Here is a 24091-nt window from a genome sequence, read left to right on the forward strand (position 1 = left end):
CTGTTTCTTCCTCCCTTGCTGTCTTGAGAAGGACACATGCTTGTCACAGAGAATAGGCTCTGTAAGTGCCACCTCCCCCCGAGAGAGAATGCTGAGAGAGCTTGTGAAATTTAGTCTTGGACAACGTCAAAAACGCGAGGAACTTAAGATCGTAATAGCAAAGGCTCAGCATCTTTTTCTTTTTCTCTTTTAAGCAATCTCTACACCCAGCACGGGGCTCGAACTCATGACCTCTAGATCAAGAGTCGCACGCACCTCGAGACCGAGCGTTGTCCATGTGCTCCTGGCTTCGTAGGATCTGAGCCCACTGTGCGTCGTTGTCCTGGCCACTGTCTCGGAGCCCCAGTCACCAGATGTCAGTGCCAGCGGTAGCCATCGTTGCAAATATAGCCAGAGATTAGGAAAAGCAGTTACGCTCAAAAGTTAGGCCTCTCTGACCCAACTGAAAAGTACATTTTAGCTTTATGCGAAATGAGGGGTTGTTGTAGAGAGCTGCGACACATTTCCACTTGTTTCTGTGGGGGGTTCTGAGCTTGATCCCTGGTGCTGGGTTGGACTCCTTGCCAGGCCGGCAGGGTGAGGATGGTGTTACTCAGGCATTCCACGGGCCCAGGAAGGACAGAGCCCCTGCTCGGCCTCGTATCCCACAGGGGTGGCGACGGGGAGGGGCTGTGTGACTGCTGTGTATGGGAATGCGGCTTGGGGATATGGGGGGGTGGGGGGGTGGGGTACCGAGGAATTCCTGGTCGTGACAAGCTATCCAGGGAGGTGAGGACTGTCCAGGGACCGAACAAGGCAGACGCCGGACTCAGGAGCGAAGGAAATCACCCCTGGTTTCATTTCCCCAGTTCCGAATTTTTTCTTTTTCTTTTCATTCTCCCCTGACAGCTGTTTGCAAATCTGAATGCTGGGTATTACTAATGACATCGTGAGGGTGCTTCTTTTCTGTTTCCTCTTAAGGCCGAGATCCTGTTGTGGTAGCCGGTTGTTAACATAAGTCACAACTCTGGTACAGTAAATAAAGCGCGTCCCTTATTTCGTTGTGGCTGCTTTGCAATCGAAGTGACCGACTGCCTGTCTCTGGTGTTTCTTCGCAGATGCAGTGTTTGAACCCAGGCTTGTCACATGTTTGTCCTGGTAATTTTCCTTGTACCATTAGCTCGCGACTTCTGTTGTCAAGGAATAGAGATGCTTATATCCGCTTTAAGTATTTTCCCCACCACATTTTTGTCAAAAGTTTTGTGGCCTGAGAGCCTGGGACCGCTTTAGAGGGTGGTGGGTTTCGCTTCTGTAAAGATGCTTCAGGTTAAGGCCGCTGGGAGGTTCCTCTGTCCCCCAGTCACCGCACTCCGAGTCTCGCGTGGATGCCTCCGTCACGGCATGCACGTGGCGGCTTGGGGTGGGCATCGAGACACCCGCCTCGTGGCGCCCGCACCTCCTCGGCCCCAGGGCCACGCTCTTACAGCCCATACGCAGGAGGTCCGTTCTGGGTGACAGCTCAGAAGGGTCCCCCTTCAGGGACAGTAATGGCCAGCAGAGCCTGCTCCCGCTCCACCTGTGAGGTTTGCAACGAAGGATGGCTTGTTCTTCGGGACCTCGTGGTGGAGCCCCCCAGCCGCGACGGGTTACGTTTCAGTGCTTTCGGGGTGGCTGGCGACTGCCGAGCTTAGGGACATGCGGTATTTGCTGTGTTGAGATACCCTCTGCCTCCCGCTGGCCCTGGCTTCTGATGTATCCCAGTTACAGATGCGTTCTTCCAGCCACACCTCTGTTTGGAGTCTGACAACACAGCATTTTAAGAGAAGCCTGAGTAAACTATTCCGGTGCATCGCATATCTTGCATTCTGACACGAATAAATATCCTTGCTTTTTCACTTGTTATCCCCTCGTTTCTCAAATCTAGGGCCATCTCACATCTCTGTTTCACAGTTACTACGTTCTGAGGAGTTTCACGATCTGGGACTCTTTGAACTTCTAAATAACTAATGAGCGTGTTTTCCACATACAAAACTACTCCCACTACATTCGTGAAATACCAAACGCCAACGATGTCTTCCTTCTTGGGGTTTGGGTAGCGTAAGAGTCTTTTCTTGCCAAAAATAACATTAGCGCATATTACAAAATGTAAATAAATAGGACCAGAATGTTTGCTTACTGTCTTCTGTGGAACTTCATTTTACATCAGAGACAGCGATGTGTCGTCACGTCACTTCATCGAAGCCTGGAGCAGTGGTGACAGGTGTTTGTATGCAGGTGACACGTGTTATTTTCCCACAAAGTCTGACTTTTGGAAAATTAACTTGCGTGTATTTTATTTCATGACATAAGGCAAGTACGTGTAACTTTCTCCATAAATATCAGAGGTCTGACTTCGAGATGATTTCATTTTATTAGTCATAACTCCGCTCTTAGCGTATGCACGGCGCATCCGTTTAGATGCGTTTAAGGTTTGGTACTGGTGCCCCAGTCTTACTCTGATGAGGTTCAGAGTGGGGGTCTTCGTTCTAGGAGCCCATCTCGCAACAGGAGCATCTCCTGTAAAATAAAATCTCTTACTGTGAAATCCTGTGTTGCAAATCAGAAACATTTGCTCTCCAGAGCCCAGGGCCGCACTATGCTTTCCTGTAAATCATCACGTGGGACAACACTGTATTCTTACATGATCTACAGCCTAGTTATTTTGTCACGGCTGAAATGTTCCAGCTTCTTTAGATAGAAAACTAGCGCATCTGGGCCTCCTGTCCTGCTCTGACATATAACGCATTCTCCCTGCTCTGAGCGGTCGAGGGCTCTCCTGCGGCTCGCGACCAGACAGAATGTTTGCCAGGGTTCCCACCCGAAGCCCGTAACAGACTAACCTCCTGGACTTGGGTTTTACATTGAAGAAGGCGCTGTAACTTTTGGTTAGGTTAAGGAAGGCTCAAATTTTTGTCTATATTGAGTATTGCGTTGTCAGATTTTCTTTTCTTTTCTTTTTTTTTTTTTTTTTTTTGTCCACAGGAAAATAGGAGGCTACTTTTTCTCTGCAAGTTGCTAATCTCTGTGTGTTTTGCTTTAAAATAGCTTCTGGGGCGCCTGGGTGGCTCATCAGTTAAGCATCCGACTCCTGATTTCCGCTCAGGTCATGATCTCACGGTTTGTGAGTTCGAGTCCCGTGTTGGGCTCTGTGTGGAGCCTGCTTAGTATTCTCTCTCTCCCTCTTTCTGCGCCCCCTCCCCCCATCTCTCAAAATGAATAAACGAACTTAAAAATACAGCTTCTGATCTTCAGTAAAATTTTTAGAAGTGTTTAGATTAATAGGTAAATTTTATTCCTGATGACCAAATTGCTTTCTGGATTATTGGTAAAGTGGATATAGTTTAGTAGTTTTTCATCAAATCAAGCAAAGGATGTAACGAATAAAATCTAAGATTTCTCAGATCCACTCCTTTCCAGGACTCTATTACTATGCTAGCATAAGGTGGCAGTTAGGCAGAAGGTCTGTTGTCTACTAAATTTAATGGCTCACCGTGAGAGAAAACTTTTATTTATGTTCATTGTTTAAGAATATTTGTGCTGGGGCGCCTGGGTGGCGCAGTCGGTTAGGCGTCCGACTTCAGCCAGGTCACGATCTCACGGTCCGTGAGTTCGAGCCCCACGTCAGGCTCCGGGCTGATGGCTCGGAGCCTGGAGCCTGTTTCCGATTCTGTGTCTCCCTCTCTCTCTGCCCCTCCCCTGTTCATGCTCTGTCTCTCTCTGTCCCAAAAATAAATAAACGTTGAAAAAAAAAATTTTTTTAAAAGAATATTTGTGCCAATGCCAAGGAAAAGCCTACCCTCAGAAGCCAAACAAAAATAAACTTTTAAAGAACCTCCGAAGATAAGCTTGCGTGCGTATCGTTACTGGAGTGACCTCTGCTGGTTTGGATAAAAGTGTGAAAAGCCAGTCCTGATACTTCCCGTTATTCAGGAGTTTACTACCCAGAATTGACAAGCGGACAGTAGGTCCACACACACAGTTCTACTTAAAATGTGCTGGGTGTTGGCCGTGGTTTCTTTCCCACGACCACAGAGGAAGTGGGCCTTGGGGCCCGTGGAAATCAGCAACAAAGTAGGATGTGTTTACTGAAACCACATTTATTCAGCTTAACAAATAGCGATGTAACGAAGTAATGATGCGACAGTGACAAATTGTAAAACACCAGTTTTTTTCCAACAGATATTTGTCAGGTGCTTGCTAGGTACTGGACCTTCCTGAGGGGCATAAAAATGATAATATTAGAGTCTGTGGGGTCAAGTGTAGGTTAAGGGGGTAAAAGAGGTGTAAAAACGACTGAGATAAGAAACTAACACGAGCCAAGTGCTGTGAGAGACTTGGCGGAGGAGGCCGGGGCTTCTGGCCTGGGTAATCCGGGAAGGCTTCGTGGAGGCGGAGTCATGTGATGTGATGTCGAGAATAGACGGGACGAGGCCATCGGAAAGCTGGGCAGAGGCTGCTGCGGGGAAGGAAGGGTGGTCACTGAGACGCAAGGGCGGGTGCGGGGCCGCGGACAAGGTGATGGAGCTGAGACGGCACAGCCGGAGAGGAAGGTGCGGCTGCGGCCCCAGGACAGGTGACCGAGGGTGGACGGCGTGGCGGGCTAACGGGGAGATGCGGGGCACTTTGGGGCTCACGTGACTGAGAGGGTAAGCACACGGGAAATGAGACGTCGCTTGGGGTTGAGACATGATTATACAGCAGGCCCCGCCCCTGCGCCTCGCTCTCTGCGGTTTCAGTTACCCGCGCTCAGTCGCAGGCGACGCTCCTACTGACGGCCTGGCCCCTGGCCCCAGGCACCTGGCGCCCTCACCCATCCGCACAGGGAGGAGGGAGGCGGGACGGCGAGGCGTTTGGAGAGGGGGCTGTGTGAGGGCTTATTACTGGGGGTTGTGGCCTCCGCTCCGCCTCATCCTGGTTCCTGCTGTTCACCCCCACCTCGTGCCCCTTCGTAAAGGAGCCTCATCGGGGGCACGTCTGTGCGGCAAGAACAGTACTGGGGTTCCTCCTGTCTGCTGATTCCCACGCCACTGGGGGTCTCAACTGCGCCCCCCGCCGACGAGGGGGGACCAGTGTATTGAGTTTCTTGAGTCTGAGCTGCTGGCAGAACACAGGGCTGACGGGAGCCGTGGGTGTTGCCAAATTTTAGAATAAGAGAATTACGAGGGTGCCCCGAGAAAATGGACTCGGGGGCCCCAGAAGGCAGAGGACATTAGAGTAGTGGAGACAGAGCGAAGAGAAGAGTCTTGCAGGGACTTTAGGAGGTGAAGAAAGTGAATATTGACTGATGTAGGACCATCAGCTTCCATTTCTGAGGGAACGGTTTCTTTAGATGGTGGGTAAGCCTGAGAAGGAGCAAGAAGGGTGGCCCGGCAAGGAGGGCGCAGACGTCCCGCCAAGGAGGGCGCAGACGTCCCGCCAAGGAGGGACAGGGATGGGTTTCTCGGGGTAATTTATGGGATCAACGACTCTAGAACCTTTGTTTGAGTTTCTAGCAGCCGCGACCTCAATGAGGTGGGATTGGCCGCTTTAATAAACTAAATCGAAGTCCTGTTCAGATGATCCAGGAATTTAAAATACCTTTATTTTCTTTTTAATTTTATATTTCTTTTTTGGAGATTTTTCGGTACTACAGTGTTCGGCCTGCCTATGACATGAAGCCCACCGGCCTGTGATTTCGAGATGAGTGTTTTAACATGTTTTCTTGAGTTAATGCTTCTCTCCCTGTTTCTCCCCAAGATGGGTTGTTTTCTGTGTAAATTTAGAAGAGATGAGCATAGAAGTTACCTTCCTACCTTGAGGAGCTCATACACTGTCTTATTTTTTTCCCGCGTTTACAATGATTTTATTTTTGAAGTGTCGTTGACATACAGTATGAGTTTCACAGGTACAACGCAGTGACAGTCGTCCAGTGTCTGTGCTGTGGTGGCTCAGCACCTGGGTCTCAGACCAGCAGCGTGGACACCCCTTGGGGTAGGTTCTCAGGCTCCAGCCCCCAGCCCAGACCAGACCCACGGTGGGGAAGCAGCGGCCGCCCTCTCGCCAGCCTTCCTGGCTCTGACACAGGCGACTTTGAGGACCGCTGGTCTCATGGCCACGACTTCCTACTTCCCCTGAAATTCCTTTTATCGAGATAAAATCCACATTCCATAAAATTCACCATTTCAAGTGTACGGGTCAGCGGTTTGTGGAGTACGGGAAAGGCCGTGCGCCATCACCTCTCTTGAACCCCAGGACGTGTTTACCACCAAGAAGAAACTCTGCCCGGTGGTCGTCGCCCCGGCCACTCACGCACTTTCTGTCCCTGTAGATCGAGAGCCCGGGACGTTTCACAGACATGGAGCCACGTGGCGCGTGACCTTTCGTGTCGGGCCGTCACTTAGCGCTGCGTCTTTTTACGGCCCAGCGACGCTCCCTCGTGTGCGTGCGTCCCGTCCGTGCGCCACTCGACGGGCCCCTGAGCTGTCTGTCCCTCGCTGTTGTGAATGACGCTGCTGCGGACGACCCCAAGCGGGTTTCGTTCCCTTGCTTGTAAAGGTGCCTGTGCTCCATAGGGCCACACAAACACCAAGTCAGGGAAGTGCGGGGTCAGGCGCCTCTGAGCCTTGGCCCTGTTTTGGGCAACCAGTCGGTCCATGAGCCGTGTGGGGCGTGTTTCTGTTGAAAGACCCCTCATCTAACCCACACCGTTGACTCACTGACGTCGGGCTCACACGCAGCGGCCCTGTGTCTGCGTTTCTCCGAAAAGCACAGCGCTCTGCTCTCCGGGGCCGCTTTAGACGGTGGCACTGCTGGGGCCCCCGGGGGTTCCGTCGGCTAAGCGTCCGACTCTCCGTGAGTTCAAGCCCCGCATTGGGCTCCACGCTGAGCACAGAGCCTGCCTGGGATTCTTTCTCTCCCTCTTCCTGCCCCTTCTCTGCTCTATCTCTCAAAATAAATAAACTTAAAAAAATTTTTAAATGGTGACATTGCTAACAAAAAGCCCAGAAACGTGAACAGCGTGGCGCGAAGTAGAGAAAAGAACGCTCGTGACAGTACGCAAGGCGGGCGTCCCCTGTTTGGTTCACCTGGGGACACACATGTTGCGGGACTCTGTGCGTCGTCGGAAGTACCATGACAGCACCGCCAGGACCGTATGCGGTTACAAGTCAGCTTGAGAGAGGAGGCGAATTTGCAAATGTGGGACCAGGGACACGGACGACCCGCTGTGCTTGGCACGCTGCTGCTGTCAGTGGTGACTCTGCTTAGTTTGTGTGCCCATGGCGGGACCCTTTCCTTCCTTCCTCCCTCCCCCCTTCCTCCCTCCCCCTGCCTTCCCCCCTGCCTTCCCCCTTCTCCCTTTCTCCTGTCCCCTCCCTTCCTTCCCCCCTCCATCCTCCCTCCCTTCCCCCTTCCCCCCTCCTCCCTCCCTCCCCCCTTCCCCCCTGCCTCCCCCCTTCTCCCCCCTTCCTCCCTCCCTTCCCTCCTCCCTTCTTTCCCATTAAGCCATCTTAATGGATGCGAAATGGTGTGTCATGCTTTTATTTCACACTTCCATACTTATTAGTGACGTGGAGCAACTTCCCACGTGCATGTTAACCACTCATACGTTTTCTTTGGAAAATGCCTATTCCAAAATTGCGACTACTTTTAGATTATATTATTTGCCTTTTTATTGTTGTTACTAAGCTTTTCTACATTGTGGTTACTAGCCTCTCAGATACGTGACTTGCACGTATTTTCCCCTCCTCTGTGGGTTGTCTTCATTTTCTGGATAATGTTCTTTGAGGCATTAAAGTTTCATCATTTTAATGAAGTCCAATTTTATCTGTTTTTTTCTTTGATTACTTGTGCTTTTGGTGTTAATTTCTTTAATTTTGAAAGTGCCGTATTTATATAATTAATCAGTACAGCCTGTTGAGAGCGTCGTTTACACATTTTTAATTGGAGAAGTCTGAAGAAGAGTTGGAGTTCACGTTTCAGTAGGGTTATCACTTGTTTGCCAGTGGATGTAAAGTATTTGTTCGCAGATACCAGATATTTAAAAGGTTTTTACATTGTGGTTGTGGAATTTAAAGTAATGGCATCGTCAGGGCCACAAATTTTTAAAAAGTAGTGTCCGATTCATTTAACAAACTGCTGTTTTGTTTAGGAAAATTGAAGGGAAACACACAACTGCTTGAAACGTGACTTTCCTCTGTTTATTAAGGAAGATTCTGCCTCTTTTAAAAGCCACGGACTTTCCGCCCTAAAAGCTGGATCTCAAGAACTATTTGTGAAAGAACGCAAGAATCCCAGAACTTGGGAATAAACACTGTTGGTGTTTATTTGTGTTAGTTTAGATGAAGTAGCCGGCCCTCGGAGTCAGAAAACTGCATCTGTAGCAGCTGAAGTCAGCCTCAGCAAGCAAATAGTATCAGCTAGCATGGCTTTAATCCACTAAGTAACGTTCAGTCGGAAAGATCAAAGGAAGTTACAACCAAAAACAGCCCTTGTTAACAGTTTCCCGGTGGAAGCAGGAAAAGGCTAGAAATCACACGTCACCTCATATCCTGGCTCGCTGACCCCGTGCTCCAGCCGTCAGCAGTGCTGGGACCCTGCCCCTAGGGGCCGAGGACGAGAAAACTCTCCCGCCCTGGCCCTGTAGGAAGCCAGGGCTGCAAGTGCACCCCTGACACAGCGCCGCCCCGGGTCCGGAGCCCAGAGCCGGGTTCAGAGCCGGGTTCAGAGCCGGCTGCTGCGCTCACCCGCCCGCGACCACGCTCGGCCGGGAACGTTTCTTCTTTCCGTGAAGGTAATGCATTTGCTCCTGCTTCCGTTCCTGTGAATTTGTTGTTTTGAGAGTTTATTTAAAAACTGAACTTTTGGTCTGTGCTTCTAGGATTGGATTAAAACTTCGGCTCATAGGTTTGTTTTTGAGTGTAAACCCTGAATGGCACGTTAATGCATTAAAATCTTGCGAGGTTTATTTGAACTGGAGTCTAGCGCTGTAAGGTAAGGTTAGCCGTTTCTTGGGTTTATTAAAATGTGCTTTCCTTAGTAAGTGGGGGGGGGGGGGGCTCGGACTTAAAGTAGTTTGTGTGCTTTCATACTTTGGGAGTCTTCGTAGGCTCCGTCTAAAGGAGAGAATTTTGAAAATACGTGCTTCTCTCATTATTAGCTGGTATGAAAATAGAACCCTGGGAATTACCTTAATCACTTTTGTGAATTGAGTAGTGTAAAAAGACGGTAATGTTTTAGCATCTTCCAACCTATAAAAATAGAAGTTTGGTGAACATACCTACTTGGGCTCGAAGCTTCCACAGCAAGATTAATTCTTAGCAGTGTTCATCTGAAATACACAGGCTGGGTACACCTTCAAGTTGTTTTGAGTCGATTACATTTTTTTTTTTTTTTTTTGCATTGTATGCATTTTAATTGGGGCAGTGGCCACTACGTTGTAACTGGACTTACTGGTCAAAGTGGGAATCGTCATGTGTTGGCCAAATTTACCTTTTTTCCTTCTCTGTTGAATGTAGTTGACCTACAACACTGTGTGTTAGTTTGGCACATTTATATGCTGCGGCCATGAACACCGTCCTGGTGTTGAGTGCTTCCATCACAGTACATACTTACCCTTTCTTTTCAGTGTTGGGTGCTTAGATCTTAGTGACTCAGCAGGTTCGAGGACTGCGTGCGTCACACGGCATTAGATCTCTGGCTGGTGTCTTGCCCCCGGCAGGTTTGTGCCCTGAATCAACAGCGGCCTTCCCCTTTGCTTAAAATGAGGGTGGAGAGTTTATATGCCACTGGCAGGAATATTCAGACTATTTTAGTCTGTGACATTGTTGTATGTCTGGTGGGAAAGGGTAAATTTTGAAGAAACTAGGCACAGAAAAGTTTTGTGAAAACTGGGGTATTTCATGTAAATCATCGACTGTAAACGAGCCCCTCAGTGATCATGCAAGAAAGTGGGGTCTCTTTTTATAGTTCGGTAACGTTTCCTCTCACAGGTATTCTTGTTGAAATACGTCCTTTTTACCCACAAGAGGGGTCTTTTAGGTCATAGTATTTAGTTTTTTTTTTAACATTTATTTATTTTTGAGACAGAGACAGAGCATGAGCAGGGGAGGGGCAGAAAGTGAGGGAGACACAGAATCCGAAGCAGGTTCCAGGCTCTGAGCTGTCAGCACAGAGCCCAACGCGGGGCTCGAACTCACAGACCTTACCAAACAAACACCTTTCTTTCTCCTCCTCCTCCTCCTCCTCCTCCTCCTCCTCCTCCTCCTCCTTCTTTTTAGTGTTTATTTTTCAGAGAGAGAGAGCATGAGCAGGGGAGGGGCAGAAAGTGAGGGAGACACAGAATTCAAAGCAGGTTCCAGGCTCCAAGCGCTCAGCACAGAGCCTGACATGGGGCTCGAACTCACAGACCTTACCAAACAAACACCTTCCTTTCTTTCTTTCTTTCTTTCTTTCTTTCTTTCTTTCTTCTTCTGTTTATTTTTGAAGTAGAGAGAGACAGAGAGAGAGAGAGAGCATGAGCAGGGGAGGGGCAGAAAGCAAGGGAGACACAGAAGCTGAAGCAGCTCCAGGTTCCGAGCCGTCAGCACAGAGCCTGACGCGGGGCTCAAATTCACAAACCGCGAGATCATGACCAGAACCCAAGTCCGACACTTAACCGACTGAGCCACCCAGGCTCCCCGTAGCTCATAGTATTTATAATTAAGAGAGCTGTAGTTCTCTTTGAAGCCTCAGAAGTCACTGAATATGTAAATCATCTCCAGTTGTGGCTGGTACATTGACTACTGTCCGTGGCTTTCTGTCTGCTGACACATTTCTGCTTCTTAAAGTGTTACAGCAAAGAGTCTTATCATCGTGTCATTTATTTTTGAACTTTGCATCTCTAACAGACTAAATGCTTTTGTTGCTACTCTTGAATATTGGAGTATTTTATTAGATTACACTTTATCTGTAACTTTTGTTTTAGCGTACAAACATAGGCAGGGTATTTTTGTGTATTTTCTGTGGCTCGGGTAGCTGACATCTTAGATGTGAATTACAGGATCGTGAGCATGAAGTTTGCACCGATGGTGAAAAATGCTTGTGTCTGACGTGACTGACACACAGCGCAGCTTAGGGAACACTTGTTACCTTCGCCTCTTCCGGAAGAGGCTGTGTGTCACAGCACTGATGCTCCGAGTGTTTTAGCCTGATCCCACGTCCAGACTTGATGCTGAGCCCACCAACCCCTGTGGGCGACCGCGTGCAGCCGCATGCCAGGGCCTTGCACACCCGTCCTGTGTGTGAGCGTGTTGGCCGGCCCAGGGGTGGGGGTGGGAAGGGGCAGCTCGCCCGTCATCCCGAGTGCGGCCTGCGGCCTTGGCACACAGGCTCTGTGAATGCCGCCTGTTGTTCAAGATGGAAAGGCCCGATCACACCCCAGCTGGGAAATAAACGTGGGCGTCGAGGGCGGGACGGACGAGCTGCCTGGCCTGCCGGCCGTCTTGGGGAAAACACAGAACAAAGCATCTGAAGCAGGACTCAGAGATGCAGGACTGGGAAGAGGGGCGCCTCACTTCTGTCCTCTGTTGTTCTAATCTCCAGCAAGCAGGCTCAGTCCAGGTGCACCTCTGCAGACTCCGCGAAAAACGGTCACGGTGAACACAGGAGGCGCTTAATACCCGCTTGCTAAATAAGGACGGCGTTCGCCTGTTCAACTGGAAGACACAATTTGATGACCTCTGCGGGCAGACAAGGGTCCCGCACCGCCGGTCAGTGTGGTTTCAGGTCGTCTGCTACATGTGGGTGGGCAGGTAGGGGTCGCGAGCATCCGCAGTGACGGTGGGAGCAGAGACAGAAAGGGTTTATGAGACTCGCACCCAGGCTCTCACCAAGACTGAACCTGCGGGTCCAGTGTGAGGAAGAAGAAAGTGCTTGTGAAGTTGATGTTTTCCTAAGCTCGAGGTAGATCTCAGGGCCCTTTAAGCGAAAGGGTGTCTTCAGTTGTGTTTGTGCAGATACGCGGAGGGGTTGCCGCGTAGACTGACGGGTACCCTGGAGACGCTGTTTGCTGGACAATGAGGCAGAGCCGTTTGGGGAGCGGCTTGGGAAGTTAGATCTGCTGCTTCTCAAACTTCACAAAACAGCGGGGCTGGAGCCCGCTCTCAGACCCTTGGGTGTGTGGGGATTTGTGGGGAAGGCACGGGTCAGGGTAAGAGCTTCGTGAAAAAAACATACGCCACCGTCAAAACCAAACAAGCTCGAGTCCTTGATGGTGATCGAGCTCGGTTTTTGACGTTACGGAAGACGTTTCACATCCCCTCACATTCTTTCGCCTCCCGGGATGTGGGAGTACAATTCTCTTGGTTTGATTTGTCTCAGAGACGTGTTCCCCCCGGAGGCCGGCTGCCGAGTTTTGAGTTTCTGAGATGTGTGAGGTGTTAAAACACTCCTGGTGTCTTCGGGCTTCCTTGTGATGTGCTGGGCACGTCTGGAAGGCTCGGGACGGACTCCTGCTCTGCCTGGGAAGAGCCAGGGGCACAGACAGGTTGCTCCGGTGTGAGGTTGCCCGTTTTGCGATCTTACCTGAGGCAGTGGTTTCAGAGGAAATCTTACGGCCTGAACATGACCCTGTCTCATGGGGAGGGTCCTGCTTGTCACCAGAGCGTTGTGGAATTCTCACTGGGCCGGACTTGAGGGGAGACGCGGGCCCGGGGTCTGTGGGTGTCTGAGCCACGGATTGGAGCATTGAAGGGCTTAACATGCAATCAGAAATCTTTTCCTTCCTTCCTTCCTTCCTTCCTTCCTTCCTTCCTTCCTTTCTGGCACAGAACTTCAGGGAACATGCTCTTTTAATACAGGGGTTTGGGACTTCATTTCAGAGATTGACAAGGGGTCAGGGGACATAATTTTTCTTTTGGGTTAAATAAACTCATTAGTCAGATTGGCTGGATCCTGACCTCAGTCACAGGACCCAGAAGTAACTGTGATGCCTAGTTCCACTTTCTCACATGGAGGCATGTGAACGCTGCCCGTGTGACTGTCTCACTGAGGCTCTCTCCCTACCGCACTGTTGCCCCCACGCTTATAACTTCAAAAATACCCTTTTCATCGTTACAGAGAGAAATAAAGACCACCAGAACGCTCCGAAGCTCGTCCCATGTGAAGGACCTGTTCTGCATGCTGTTTGCGATGCGGCAACATTTTGCCTAAGAAATACTTAAGCAGTATTTTCTGAAAGATGGATCCCTTTAGTGGCGGTTGCCCGCTGTTATAACTTGATGGGCATCGGTTGTACAAATTCTCAATCTGTGGGTCTCAGCCCTAGCCACACACTGGGATCATCTGAGGAGCTTTTTTTTTTTTTTTTTTTCAACGTTTATTTATTTTTGGGACAGAGAGAGACAGAGCATGAATGGGGGAGGGTCAGAGAGAGAGGGAGACACAGAATCGGAAACAGGCTCCAGGCTCTGAGCTGACAGCACAGAGCCTGACGGGGGGCTCGAACTCATGGACCGCGAGATCGTGACCTGGCTGAAGTCAGACGCTTAACCGACTGCGCCACCCAGGCGCCCCAATGAGGAGCTTTTAAAAAACGCTGATGACCGCAGTCCATTACAACATGAATTAAATCAGAGAACCTGTGGGGCCAGGGCCCTGGGTCTGAAGGGTTTTATATTACTGAAATGGTTCTAATGTACAGAAGAGGTGGAGAACCATTGGAATAGACTCGTAACTTCGTGAACATTTGTTGTATTTATTACAGTCGCTTCACGATTTGTAGCGTAGTCTAGGTGAACTGAACGTCGTGGCTGGCTCCTGGGTTACGAAGGCCGCTTATTGGAGGGCTTTCCGGAATTTTTTTGAAAGACGATTGACTGATACTAATAATTATGGAAAACCCCCCTGGGTTTATTTTCCATGTTCTTAGTTACACCAGTGGGTTCATCTGACATTGAAACTCAAAGATACAAGAAGGGGCGCTTGGGTGGCGCAGTCGGTTAAGCGTCCGACTTCAGCCAGGTCACGATCTCGCAGTCCGTGAGTTCGAGCCCCGCGTCAGGCTCTGGGCTGATGGCTCGGAGCCTGGAGCCTGTTTCCGATTCTGTGTCTCCCTCTCTCTCTGCCCCTCCCCCGTTCATGCTCTGTCTCTCTCTGTCCCAAAAATAAATAAACGTTGAAAAAAAAAATTAAAAAAAAAAAAAAATTAAAAAAAAAAAAAAAGATACAAGAAGCCTTTCTTTCTTCAGGCCGTAAGTGCTTGTGGGGCCGGCGCTGTATGGGGAGTGTGGGGAGACGTCGTGGGTGTTGTGCGGGCTGATAATTTTTTGTGGATGAATGTGGAAGACAGATGTCTGAAGAGTGTCCTCATAACTTCAGCACAGCAGTAGTGTTCTTGGCATACAGATTTAGGAACGTAAGTGTTCATGGTGATAAGGTGTTCTTAGCTCTCACGTATCCCAGACTATAAAGAGAAGCTTCACTTTACGCCTCTCCTCCCAGGTAGGTCTGCTACCAAAGGCACACTCCACACAGAACAAAGGAGCACAGTGAGATTAGAAAGCCTGTCACCTGCCCACCTGTGCGGGGCTCGCATCTGACAACAGGACTGCTTTCCACATTCGGGGTTTTCTGATTTGCTGGGGCACTGTAAGATCTTCCTTGAGTTATTTAACTTTTATACTCTTTGTTGTAAATCTGGGAGGGAAAATTATGAGGCCGTTTTTTTTTCCCCCGTATCGTTAAGCTGTTTGTAAACACCGTGAACAGCTTCTGTAAAACTGGAACGCTTAACATTTACGGTTCGTTGGTGTCTTTATCAGTGTCGATTGTGTGTATTGAAAGAGGTCATATAAAGAAGATTTCATTTTCAGAGGTGGTGTTTGTTAACATAAGTCAAAACCACCTTCTTGATAATATACATTTAATAGACCAACAGTTGAGCTTTCGTGGTAAAAGAATAGTGATCTGCGACTCCCAGATTTGCCGGGACTCAGTCCGTTGGCTTCCTCGTGGTGTGTGGAGGGCGGGGCACGCGGACAGGTGCCCAGATGTTTGCCCCGGATTGTCCGGGACATGACTGCTAATGTATTGCCGTTTATGAGGAAGGGGAATGATAGCAATACCGAGAATTCTTTGTAACTCGTGAAGTCCCCACAGGGGAGTAAGTACAGACACTGCTAAGCCGTCTTATTGAAGGAGAGTTTATCGGTAGAAAGTTCACGAACTCAAACAAAAATAAGACAGTTTAATTTGTCTCAGAAGAAGAGAAGATCGTATTCCCTTGTGTAAGACCATTCTTTTCAGTTCCTTAACACTGGTTCTTTGATTAAAGATACAGATTTTGCTGTCAGGTCACAATTACGTTTTCATCGTCCAAACCCTCCGTGTCAACCAAGATTGGCCCCTGGCTGGCTTTTCAGGTTTGCATAACATGATGCACGAGTGGAAGGCACTTCTGAATTCAGTGGAAGGGGCCTCTGACGCTCTTGGATGCTGAACTGCACCTTTCAAAACTGTCTTGGGAAATAGTGAATTCAGAGGCTGGTTTTCACGCAGACCTTCACACTGAATTTTGTACCAGCAGCCTCTGGCGGTCCCAGAGCAGCTCGTTGGACTTGGCGCTGGCCCGGAGGCATCTTGAGGTAGGAGGAGAGCCTCACTTTCAGAGGCAGCCTGGTCTGAGGCTGGATCCCAGTCGTGTGATTTACGTGAGTTAGTACTTCAGTACTTTGGCCCTCAGTTTTCTCTGTGATACCTGCTCAGGTATCGTGAGGAAAGTGCTTGACATAGTGAGATGAGGAAACCAGCTTTAATAATAGCCCTTTGGGGGGACATACCCCTGGAGACAAAACCTGGCCGACACCCTTCCAAACGGACCCGCTACAGACGAGCTCTGCAGTCGTTCCTCGTCAGTGACTGTTTGCTCCCTGGCCACGGCTCTAAGGGTTAAGGGGTCGACTTGCTGCCCCTGCTCAGGGACGAGGCCATCATTTGGGGGAAGCATCGAGCAGCGTGAGAGGAACCACTCCGTGTGAACGCAAATTTGATGAGTAATGGATACAAGTGCTCCCCAGACTGGATGCCTAAGGCCTGGTGTGCAGAGGGGCCCCCGGCGTGTCTGTCGCCCATCTACTAAACCTGCCAGCACGTGAGGGAAGAAGATCGTCTCCCGCACTGAACTGGGCCCAGGACTTCAATCCACATTCAGGAGTCGCACCAGAACGGTTAAAAGCTGATTGGCTATTTCTGTGCACCTAACGGTTTACGGGTTGTGACACAAGCCATACTTGGTCACCAACTCGAGCCTCTCGTGTTAACTGTGTTGCTTTCCTCCGCCTTAGTCGGAACGGCAGGCCCTCCTTTCTCCGTCTCTGCTGTCGTTCCCCGGCTTGCTGGCTCTGTGCTGCTTTAATTGTGCGTATGCTGCCCCAGCCGCGGCCTGGCTCTCCGGCAGCCTCCGCGCCTGGTTTGCCGCACGCACGGTGTCCCAGCGGCCGGCGTGTGGGCACGGGTTGGAGACCGGCGGCCTCACTCCAGGTGGGCGTGTTCAGAATCCGCATGTCGGCAACGTCCCGCCCGTGATCCTTCTGTGTGGGAAGCACTGGGGTAGAGTTTTGTGTTTCACGTCGTGAGGCTGCTCTGGGGAGCACCGCCCTTCCCAAACAGCCGGCCGCGGACAGCATGGGATCGTGCTCGCGTTCGCGTCTCGCCACTCGCTGGGACGTTTGCTCTCCTGAACCTGACGAAGCAAAGGGTTGTCCTAGAGCACATTGTGGGAGCTGGTGGGGCGTCGTTTACAGAGAGCCCTCAAACCCCTGACGTCGGGCTTCCTAGCCGAACCCCCAGACTCTGTGTGTGCCGTTGTGGCTGGAGCAAAACGGAGGGGTGACGCCTGCCACGCCATTCTGAGCGTCGAGTCAAGTGGGATCGTGTGTGTGACGGTTCGGGGAAAGCTGCGGCAGCCCCGCCTGGTTAGTGGCCACGTGGTCCCTGCGGTGATTGGGGCGGGTGTGCGGGGTGCCTGCTTCGTCAGGAGCCAAAGGCCGCGTGGCCCCCCAAGCGCCAGCGCACGCAAGACAACGATGCTGGTAGACAAGTGAACCGAGGGCTTGGGACTGGTGGCTTTGAATGTATTGAAACTGGCGTGTTATGTTCATGAACAACAGGAAAATACACTGAAACTTCTGGCCGTGCGGCCCCATTGCACCCCACGCCGGTGCCTCAGGCTTCCTCTTGGCTGGGTCCGCGTGCCGTGGCCCCGAAGAGAATGGGCCGTGACCGCGGGGTGGTTGTTCACAGGCGCCCACTGTATTTGACCCCAAACTGGCTTTAAACTTCATCAGAAGTTCTGCTTCACCGCTTTCACGATCGCGTGTACATTTGTCACCATAGTGTCATCTTACCATGTTGGCTCTTCCTCTGTCCCATCAGCTTTCCTGTTAGCTCTCTCTGTCTTCGGCTCAGGCCAAGTTTTTTTCTCATCTGTCTCAGTGTTAAAGAAAGATCTTTCCTTCTGTGGAAAGTCATGCTTGACTTCAGATCAAACCTTTGCTGTCTTCCCGGCCACCTGAATTCCTATACGAATGCATCTACCAAACTTAATTCATAGACATTTCTTAGAATAATTTCTGTTTTTGCTCATAATTATTTTTTACTTGAAATTCACAACTTATTTATAAGGTCAATTTGATTATTACTGTCTTATGATTAAAGAGACTGAATCATAGAACGTTCACATGACTTACTTCAAATACAAGCCAGTTAGAGTTCAAATTATTCTTTATTTCCACCATCAGAAGACGTCTCCAAGTTAAGGAACAGGTTATGTTCCAAAACTTCATTTGTAAGTCGGATATTTGGCACTGCACTGCATTTTACCAAAGTGGGGGACGTGTTCCAAGGGCGATGAGGCCCCCGCTGCCCTTCAGAGATCTCTTTAGCTCTTATGTAAGGAGCACGTGAAGCATTTGCAGCAAAAATAAGAGAAAATGATCATCGTGATTCTGGTCACAAAGTTCTCCGTCTTGGGTGAAGCATCCGATTAGAAGATGGGGAAACAGGTGGAATCGGAGAGTCCGCGGGGGCGTCAGGCCACAGGGAGGGCTGTCACAGGCCGTGACGTTCTGTCTGAAGCCCAGTTTCTTGTTAAACCGAGGATTTGGGTTGTTGTTAGATAGTTGGCGTGGCATGACTCCCCCGCCAGCTGTGACTATTAGCATCTGTGGGATTGATGGAAAAATAGACTCTGAGGATAGTAACACACCTGATGGAAAAAAACAACCCAAAAAACCAGAGAAGGTGTCCCCTTTGATCCCCTGGCTGGAGGGGAGGGAGGTCTTGGGTCCCCAGGAGCGGGGGCTGCTGTGCTGGGTCCTGCAGAGAACGTGAGCGTCCTGGGTGGAGGGTGAGGGGCCGTGACTGCGTGTGGAGTTTGTCCCAAGAGTGTCCAGTGCCGGGAGCACGGATCTCACACAGCCAGGCCGCTGTGTGCTCCGGCAGACCCACAAGCATGGGAGGGTTCAGTTGGCTTTGAAAAAAGTCTAGCGCCCCTTCGACGTCCTCTGATGTAGGTCTTACTGATTCTGGAATATCTGCATCAGCTTTTTTGTTGTTGTTATAGCAAAAGGGGGGATACATTCTTCAGCAAAAGGAAGCTGAGGTGACAGAACCTCCCTGAGGTGGCCTCGGGGTGAGACCCCGCCTCCAGGTGGCCTTGGGGTTTGACCCCGCCTCCAGGTGGCTTTGGGGTTTGACCCCGCCTCCTGGTGGCCTTGGGGTGAGGCCCTGTGATCATGAATTGAGCCAAAAGCTTAACCAGCAGAGCCTCCCGGGCACCCTGACATAAGGTGTTCTTAGGATTATTCAAATTATTCTAACTTGCACCACTTGCTGCCCTCAGGGTGGCCCTTCATTTTGTCCGTAACAACTGCATCCTCACACCGATGCCTGGTGGAGGGCTCAGGGGCGATGTGGGTGCCCCTCCCTCCCCTCCTGCACGGTTCTGACTGCTCCCCCATACTTCCCTTGGGGACGGGGATGGTACTGGGACGGGACGGCAATGGGGACGGGGACTGGACCGGGATGGGGATGGGACAGGGACGGGATGGGGACAGTGACTGGACGGGGACTGGGTGGGATGGGGACTGGACGGGGACGGGACGGGGACAGGACTGGGGGAGCAGCGGGTCTAAAAACGGAAGTGGGAGGTGCAGGCGGGACACACGGAGCATCCCGGTCCCCGTGCAGGTGCCACCGCGTTGCCCCCACGCTCTCCACCCTGTAGATAGCCTCCCGCCCGGCCGTCACTGGACATTGTCGTGTCGTTTCTGTCGTAGGGCCGAGAAGCTGGAGCATGGCCGTTTGCAGCGGGAACCGCGATGTCGTGCTCCTGAGCAGTGGCGGCCCCGGCGCCCTCACGACCTGCAACGGGGACCTCGCCGCCCACCAGCTCTCCGCAGAAGCGCCCGGAACAAAAGCGTGCGTGAACGGATGCCCACGGGTCAACGGCTCGGCGAAGTCATCCCGTCTGGCCGCCGACGTCCCGCAGCGAGCGCCTGCCATGTGCCGCTGCCCCGCACACCCGCCCTGCCCCCCGCCGGCCACCCCAGAGCCCCAGCCTGACCCTGGCTTGGGCCCCCGCTGCCCACGGCCGCACTCTGACTTCCCGGCACGCCCCTGTCCACACCGCACGCCCGCCTACCAGCCTGCCTGCCGCCTGCAGCCGGCCTGCTTCTGCCCGCACCGCCCGTGGCCCGGCCACTTCCCACACCAGCCCGGGCCACAGCACACGGCCAGCGTCAGGTGAGTGTCCGGCTCCCCAGAAGCGGGGACACGTGTGTCAGAGAAGGGGGACCAGTGCAGCCGAGACACGCTGTACCGATCCCGTCTGCCCAGTTCCCACCCAGACCCTCCCTTACTTCCTGCCTGCGGGGCGGTTCCCCGTTCCCCGTTCCCCGTGGCCCTGGCCTCCAGAGGTCAGTCGAGTTTGTGTTGTTCGACATTTCTGCCTCCTTGTGGGGGACACGTTTGTGACGTGGCTGCCCAAAGGTGACCAGCCTCTGTGACAGAGAAGCAGGAAACGGCTTCCTCCTGCTCCCTGCGTTCGTGTGCTTGGGGTGTGTGCAGAGCCGACCTCCCCGCGCCTGCGGGTGGGACCCACACGTGTGCAGCACAGAAGTTGGAAAGCTACGCGTTGGGAAGCATTCGGGGTCCGGCGGACTGGAAAGCCGCAGGCACGTTGGTGTCCTTGCCGGCTCCCCCAGTCCGGGCCGGGTTTGTCCCGCGGGCACCGCAGGCGAGCGACGTCAGTGTATTGGGTGAATGTCCAGTGGGTGCAGAGACCAGGTATCCGCCCTGGTTTTAGGTGATGAGTTTTACAGGAGCAGGAGAGCGCTCTCCTTGGCTGACGCGCATCTCGTTTACCTGCGGGGGGACCATCTGTCTGGCGCGCAGTTTGACCAGCGCGGACGCGCGTGCGGTCCACACCTCGGCCCGCTTGGAACGTTTCTTTCTGGGGCGACCGGGGAAGGCCCCTCCTGCTGCCGTCTGGCTCCCGCTCTGCGTTGGTTCCGCCGGCTCGGGGGGCTGACTGGAGCCCTGCAGGGTGTGTGACTTCGCATCGGGCAGTTCGAGCCCAGCTCGGTGTTGTTAAGGCTCCTCGAGTGGCCAAGTGCACTGGTTTCCCTTTTTGCTGTGGAGCAGCTGCCCCCTGTCTGCGTGCGACACATTCGCTCTTGCTTAAAGAGTCTGTACAGACTTGTAGTTACAAGTCCCAGCACGGAGACTGTAGCTGGTGATACCGTATTGTGTGTTTGACTTTTGTGTGTTTTTTTAAGGTTTTTATTTTTAAGTAATCTCTACCCCCACCGTGGGGCTCAAACTCACAACCCCAAGATCCAGAGTCACACGCTCCCCAGACTGAGCCAGCCGGGCACCCATGAACTGCCTGTTTGATGGTTGCTAGCAGAGTAGATCTTAAAAATTCTCACGGCAAGAAAAAACTTCCACGGCTCTGTGTGGTGACAGATGATAACTAGACTCTTTGGGGTGCTGGTTTCACAGAGTGTACAGATATCAAATTAATTCATTTTGGCGCTCGCCAGAGCCCTTTCCCCGGGTGGGCGTGGGAGGGGCTCAGGGAAGCCACGTCCCGGGCGTGTCCTCCCAGCGTCCTGTGGTGTGACCAGCTTTCCGCTTTGAGTTAAACGGTGTAAGTAGTTGACTTCCAAGTCGTGTGGCCGTCGATACTGATGCTTTAGAATCAGCAGTTACGTGGTTGCAAGGCGTGACGGGAAACAGTTGTACGTTTTGAGGCTGCTCCCTCCTTTAAAAAACTTCAGGAAACATCAAAGCCACGAGCAGGGAACCGATTCTCTTCATATGGCAGGTGTGCCAATATGTTCAGGACTGAACATTCCTCAAAAACTTACTTTTTTTTTTTTTTAATTTTTTTTCAACGTTTTTTATTTTATTTTTGGGACAGAGACAGAGCATGAACGGGGGAGGGGCAGAGAGAGAGGGAGACACAGAATCGGAAACAGGCTCCAGGCTCCGAGCCATCAGCCCAGAGCCTGACGCGGGACTCGAACTCACGGACCGCGAGATCGTGACCTGGCTGAAGTCGGACGCTTAACCGACTGCGCCACCCAGGCGCCCCTCAAAAACTTACTTTTAAAGAGAGACTCCGGTGTGCATGGAGCTTGAAGCAGAATGGCGCTAAAAAAAAAAAGATCAAGATGCGGTATTTGTCCATCGAGACAAGTTACAGAAAAAAACATGGACTGTTACGGGAGAAACCTCATAGTTGGGATTTTTTTCTCAAGAGCTTGAGTGTCCTGGTGAACTGTTTGTAACAGACGTAGCGTCTTTCAAAGATGCGTGTAAAGGCGGGTCTGTTTCCAGGTCTGTCTGTGACACAATTTATCGTAAAACCCGTGCAGCCACACAGAGCTCCTTCCTTATTCCGTCCGTACGCTTGCTAATACGTATCATTGGCAGTTTTTCCGGAGTGCTCCCCCGTGCGGGGCCTCAAGGATGTCGTTCTGAACAAGGCGAGACCTCACGGAGCCGTAGGGCGGTGGGAAGGGACACGGGAGAGCAAACTGGCAGCCGTGGCGTTGCGAGGCGTGGGCGGCCATGCAGACACGGGCACGGTTTGTCCGGCGACTTGCCCAAAGCTGGGAGCCCAGCTGCCGCCCTGCTCGGTGTGCCTGGGGCCCCGAGGAGGGGAGCGCGGCAGTGAGAGGGGCGGGGCCCTGAGCCCCACCCCCCGGGCCTTGCAGGGCACAGGAAGGCGATCTCTGGATTTCGTCTGCGGCCCGTGGGCGGGCATCATAGATTCGTGTGTGTGTGTAGACCTTTCTGTTGCAGAAAGTATACCCGGCGTGCGGTCGGTCACCGTAGCCGCTTTAATGGGCACCGCTCAGTAGCACCACGTACACCCGCACCGCTGTGAAATCACCACCACCATCCGCCTCCCGAACATTCTTCATCTTCCAAACTGAAAATCCGTACCCACAGAACGCTGGCTCCCCCGGTCGCCCCCCCAGCGCCTGGCAGCCGCCGTCCTGCTCCCCGTCCTGGACGTGGACGCAGCCGCTGGCACCTTGTATGCGGTCACACGGTATTTGTTTGTCCTTCCGTGACTGCTTTCGGTCCACGTGGTGCCCCCAGGGTTCATCCAGGTTGGAGCGGGTGTCACAATTCCCTTTGCAGAGCTGGGTGACATCCCACGGCATGCACGCACGCTGTGCGTGCCCACGCATCTGGTGACGGCCACGTGGCCTGCTTCCCCCTTTTTTCTCCTGCGGATGATGCTGCCGTGAACCTGGGTGGACAAACACCTATTTGAATTACTGCTTTTAATTCCCTCGGGGCACATTCCCAGAAGTGGAGCTGCTGGCTCAGGTGGGAATTCTGTACTTAACACTTCGAGGAACCACCAAACTGCTCCCTCAGCTGCTGTGCTGTTCTGTTCCCCCCAGCAGCGCACGCTCTTGACAACACGTTACTTTGCAGTAGCCGTCCTAACGGGTGTGATATTATGGGGTCTTAAGCATAAAAGATACACAGGCACATTTGCATTTTAGAGAAGCCCATGGCCTGCATTGTGGAGGGTGGACTGACGTGGACGGGAACACTCCCGGCATGGACTGACGTGGGCCGGCACTGTCGTGGACGGGAACACCACCGGCGTGGACTGACGTGGGCCGGCACTGTCGTGGACGGGAACACCACCGGCATGGATGGGGACACCACAGGCATGGACTGACATGGGCCGGCACTGTTGTGGATGGGAACACCACCGGCATGGACTGATGTGGGTCAGCACTGTTGTGGACGGGAACACCACCGGCATAGATGGGAACACCACCAACCTGGACTGATGCAGGCCAGCACTGTTGTCGACAGGAACACCACTGGCATGGACTGATGTGGGCCGGCACTGTTGTGGATGGGAACACCACCAGCATAGATGGGAACATCACCAGCATGGATGGGAACACCCCCGGCACGGACTGATGTGGGTCAGCATTGTCGTGGACGGGAACACCACCTGCATGGACTGACATGGGTCAGCACTGTCGTGGATGGGAACACCACCGGCATGGATGGGGACAGCACCGGCATGGACTGATGTGGGTCGGCACTGTCGTTGGCAGAAGGACCACCAGAATACCTGTTGCAGTATTTCCGGTAAAAGTGGAATTTAGAGAAAGTTTCATGCTAAAAGGGTTTACGAGGGAGAATCTACAGGATTTGGTGAACGATTGGATACGGAGGCAGGAAGGGAAGAAGAATCATGGCTGGTGTTCAGTTTCATGGCCAGAGCAGCTGGGTGGGTGGGTGGTGAGACCATTCGCTCCAGCGGGAGCGGTTGGAAGGAAGCAGAGCCGAGCGGCGTTGGCCGTGGCGCAGGGTGTGACCTCCCTGCCCCATGAGGCAGCAGCACTGCTGGGGGTCGTCTTCAGAGGAGGACTGAAGCCCTTGGCCTGGGCCCGGCACGTCCTGACTTGCCTAGCTGTGCTCCAGGCGAGGCGTCGTGTCTCTCAAACCAGGGAGACTCCCAGGAAGCGAGCGGAGGCGTGGCAGTAGCTCTTGTGTCGGCGACAGTGCA

The 24091-nt window shown here is 52.3% G+C and overlaps 1 protein-coding gene across 11 annotated transcripts in view; it reads left to right on the forward strand.

The window, feature by feature from the left end:
- DISP1 (dispatched RND transporter family member 1) overlaps nucleotides 1-24091 on the forward strand; it is a 179545-nt gene that overhangs the window by 111937 nt on the left and 43517 nt on the right. For 6 of the 11 annotated variants that reach the window (XM_047848104.1, XM_047848107.1, XM_047848109.1 and 3 more), the window contains one exon: nucleotides 19311-19776. The exons of 3 other annotated variants lie outside the window; for them this stretch is intronic. In XM_047848104.1, the coding sequence (XP_047704060.1) occupies nucleotides 19328-19776 (449 nt within the window). In that variant the 5' untranslated portion in view covers nucleotides 19311-19327. Of the gene's footprint in view, nucleotides 1-8421; nucleotides 8789-11577; nucleotides 11745-19310; nucleotides 19777-24091 lie in introns of those variants that run through there. 2 more of the 11 variants (XM_047848103.1, XM_047848105.1) reach the window with 2 other exon arrangements.

The sequence above is a fragment of the Prionailurus viverrinus genome, unplaced genomic scaffold, assembly GCF_022837055.1.
Source record: "Prionailurus viverrinus isolate Anna unplaced genomic scaffold, UM_Priviv_1.0 scaffold_53, whole genome shotgun sequence".
In the NCBI taxonomy this organism is placed as follows: domain Eukaryota; kingdom Metazoa; phylum Chordata; class Mammalia; order Carnivora; family Felidae; genus Prionailurus; species Prionailurus viverrinus.